We start from the raw sequence: 3,630 nt of genomic DNA on the forward strand, positions 1-3,630 counted from the left end.
GGAAGAGCAGTCGGGTGCTCTTACCCACTGAGCCATCTCACCAGCCCCCTGATTTTTATTCTTTTCTTGAAATAGAAATACATTTTTTTTAATTGACGGGTAGACATGGATTTTAATTTCTAATGTTTGTGTCTTCTTTACTTGTGTGTCTGTGCACCACATGTGTACAGGCCTGGTGTCCTCAGAGGCCCAGGCAGTTGTGAGACACCCTGTTTCTAAACAATAAAAACATAAATAGGTGATTTAAAAGAGTTATAAAGAGTCACTGATAACATTTTTCATCTGAATGTTGGTTATGAGGTATCTTAATTGAAAAGATAAATGCGAGTGTCCTTTTCTGGATAGATAGACTCTTTTTTCAGCTGTGTGTATATGTGTTGGATATATCCAAGAACAAAAGAAAACTTTCAGATCAGATGCTTGGGTTAGGTAGTTTATTTGTAGTTAGACAATGTCTCGTGGGTGCTCGCACTAACAGGATATTTAGTAGCACCACATCCTCTGCCCACTAGATGTCAGTAGGCATGTCCAAATGTCTCTAAACCCTGACCATGTCCTCTGGCACAGTCCCTATTAAGAACCATTGGGTTATAATAACCTGATAAAGATTGCTTCTCAAGAATTGTATTTCTCTAGGAATGTATTTTTATTTTTGTTTTAAAGTAGTGCTTGATTTTGGAGATACTCCTAATAACAAACTTAATGTAGCATTATTAATAATAAAACCACTAAGTTCTTTTATACATCTGAAAACTTTAAGGCTTCTTCATCGTAAGTTATTTTAAGTGTAGATTATATTACCTTGCAGCAAATTCTGGATTTGGTATACTTTACAGATACAAGAGGGCCTACCTAATGCAGTTGAACTAGAGAAGAGTTGACTGCAGAGTCAGGCTCTTCAGATTTAGAAGTGATTCCAACGGAATGTAGGACTTCTCAAAAGCTTATCTAGAGCATCCTAGTGGAGATTTGTTTTNTTTTGTTGCCCCACCCCCTTTTTTTCTTTTGGGTGTTTTGAAACAGAGTTTCTTCATGTAGCCCTAGTTGTCCTGGAACTCACTATGTAGACCAGGTTGGCCTCAAACTCAGAAATCTGCCTTCCTCTGCCTCCTGAGTTCAGGGATTAATGACCACTGCCTATCTGGGGATTTTTTTCTATATGATATTGATATGTTTGTGTATATGTATGGGTGCATGCATGTAGACGTCAAAGGACACCTTGTAGGATTGGTTCTCTCCCCTGTGTTGGTCCAGGGGATTGAACTCAGGTCTGCAGGTCTGGGGGCAGGCACCTTTACCTGCTGGGCCATTTCTCTGACCTCTAGTGGATTTTTAGATTGATTTGAAGTTGGTTGATTATTTATTTTGAGTCTGGGTCTTAAATATAGTCTAGAAGTTGCTGGCCTAGAGTGCACAGAGATCTTCCTGCCTCTGCCTCCCAGATGCTGGGATGGATGGTGTGCACTACCATGTCCTGAAAGATTAGTGTGCTTAAGGCTTGAGCTGTGTAGCTGTTGAACGGTAGAGAATACATATAGAAGTTCTCAACTTACAACAGGGTTGTGTTTGATATATCCATCAAAAAATTTTAAAGTAGCCGGGCGTGGTGGCGCACGCCTTTAATCCCAGCACTCCGGAGGCAGAGGCAGGCGGATTTCTGAGTTCGAGGCCAGCCTGGTCTACAAAGTGAGTGCCAGGACAGCCAGGGCTATACAGAGAAACCCTGNTCCTGGCACTCACTTTGTAGACCAGGCTGGCCTCGAACTCAGAAATCCGCCTGCCTCTGCCTCCCGAGTGCTGGGATTAAAGGTGTGCGCCACCACTGCCCGGCCTTATCCCCAATTCTTGAGACACAAAGTCCTCCACTGTAGTTCAGGTGAGCCTGGAACTCACTGTGTAGCCCAGGCTGACTTTGCGCTCACTCTAATCTTCCTGCTTTCGCTTCCCAAGGTACTAGGATCACAGGCATGCACCACACGCCTGCCGTGCAATACAGCTTATGTTGCCAAAGCTTCTCAATAAATCTGGGAATATGAAGTATTTTGAATTTGGTGATTACACTTTGCAAAGTATGTGTAAAATAAAATTAAGATGCATAAATTTATTAAGTAAATTTTATCCATTGGAAAAAATTAAAAGTAGCTTTTAATGTATGTACAATTCTGCTTTTAGGCAGAGCTAGATTTTGAGAAGGTCTTTACTACTTTTGGTTATATAAAATATGTTCAGTGCAGTCACTTAGCTGTTTTCTTTTTTTTTGTTTTTTTTTGTTTTTTTCGAGACAGGGTTTCTCCTTGAACTCACTTTGTAGACCAGGCTGGCCTCGAACTCAGAAATCCGCCTGCCTCTACCTCCCGAGTGCTGGGATTAAAGGCATGCACCACCACGCCCGGCTGCAATTTCTTTTTTTAAAAATATAACTGTATTATGTAATGGTCTTAATAAATTATACATATGTGTAAATCTGGGAATAGTTGTTTAGAGATTTCTTAAATTTTATTAAAATTCAACAGTTTAGTAATTATAAATGTATTCTGTGTTTAATTGACAGCAGCATCTGTATATTGTTGGTCTGGGCATGGAGTCTATTTAGGTTTTCTGAACAAGGAGTTGGTTGTTTAATGTATTAAACTTAGCATTTGCATTTCTCTTAGGTAAGAAAGCAAACCTAGGCAAGAATGCGAGTGTGAATGCGCACCATGGACCAGCACTAGAGGCTGTGGAGACCACTGTGCCCAAGCAAGGACAGAACTTATGGTAACACAGCACCTGGGAGCTTGCTCATTCTTATTCCTTTCCAATGTTAAGGAAGAAATACTTAACACAGTAATAGTAAAGATATTTTATGTTGCTCATTTTTGCATATCAAAGCTTACTGTTGGGTAAGGGGTGTGGCTCAGGTGGTAGAATGCTTTACTACCATGAGTAGACCTGAGTTGCATCTCCAGCAGCTCCTAAGCTGTCTGTGGTAGTGCATTCCTGTAATCCCNGCTCTCACGAGATAGAAGCAGGACACACCAACCTGGGCCACATAATACCCTGTCTCAAAGGAAAGAAAACCAAAACCCTCACTGTTAAAAAACCAGATGTGATCTTTTGGTAACCAGCTATTTTTCTCAAAGTTCAGGATTTGATTTTCCCCTGCTTGTTCTACTTTAGTTTCTGTTGCTGTGATAAACACTGTGGCCTAAAACATTTGGAGAGAAAAGTGGTTATTTTAACTTATAGGTTACAATCNGTTCTCCAGAGGAGCCGGGCAGGGCAGGAAGGAGTTCATGGCAGGAGTCACAGACTGGTCTTTACTGGCTTGCTCCCGGGCTCACTTTTAGTTGCTGCCTTTCTTTCTGTCTGCATAGGGATGGTACTGCCCACGGTATGAAAGCAATCAAGAAATGCCCCGCAGGCCTGTCTGATGAAAGTCATCCCTCAGATTGAGGGTACCTCTTAGTAATAGTTGTATCCAATTGACAACCTAGATTAGCCATCACACCTCTTGATAGTCTAATTTTGTATATTATAATTGGATTTATCCCCAATTCTTTTTTTTTTTTTTTTTTTTTTGGTTTTTCGAGACAGGGTTTCTCTGTATAGCCCTGGCTGTCCTGGCACTCACTTTGTAGACCAGGCTGG

The 3,630-nt window shown here is 41.1% G+C and overlaps 1 protein-coding gene across 3 annotated transcripts in view; it reads left to right on the forward strand.

Annotated features, from left to right (window-relative positions):
- Baz1b (bromodomain adjacent to zinc finger domain 1B) overlaps nt 1–3,630 on the forward strand; it is a 65,145-nt gene that overhangs the window by 42,811 nt on the left and 18,704 nt on the right. For all 3 annotated transcript variants that reach the window (XM_021162486.1, XM_021162487.2, XM_029477264.1), the window contains exon 10: nt 2,655–2,757. In XM_021162486.1, coding sequence (XP_021018145.1) covers nt 2,655–2,757 — 103 coding nt within the window. The remainder of the gene's footprint in view (nt 1–2,654; nt 2,758–3,630) is intronic.

Source organism: Mus caroli, chromosome 5, assembly GCF_900094665.2.
Source record: "Mus caroli chromosome 5, CAROLI_EIJ_v1.1, whole genome shotgun sequence".
In the NCBI taxonomy this organism is placed as follows: Eukaryota; Metazoa; Chordata; class Mammalia; order Rodentia; family Muridae; genus Mus; species Mus caroli.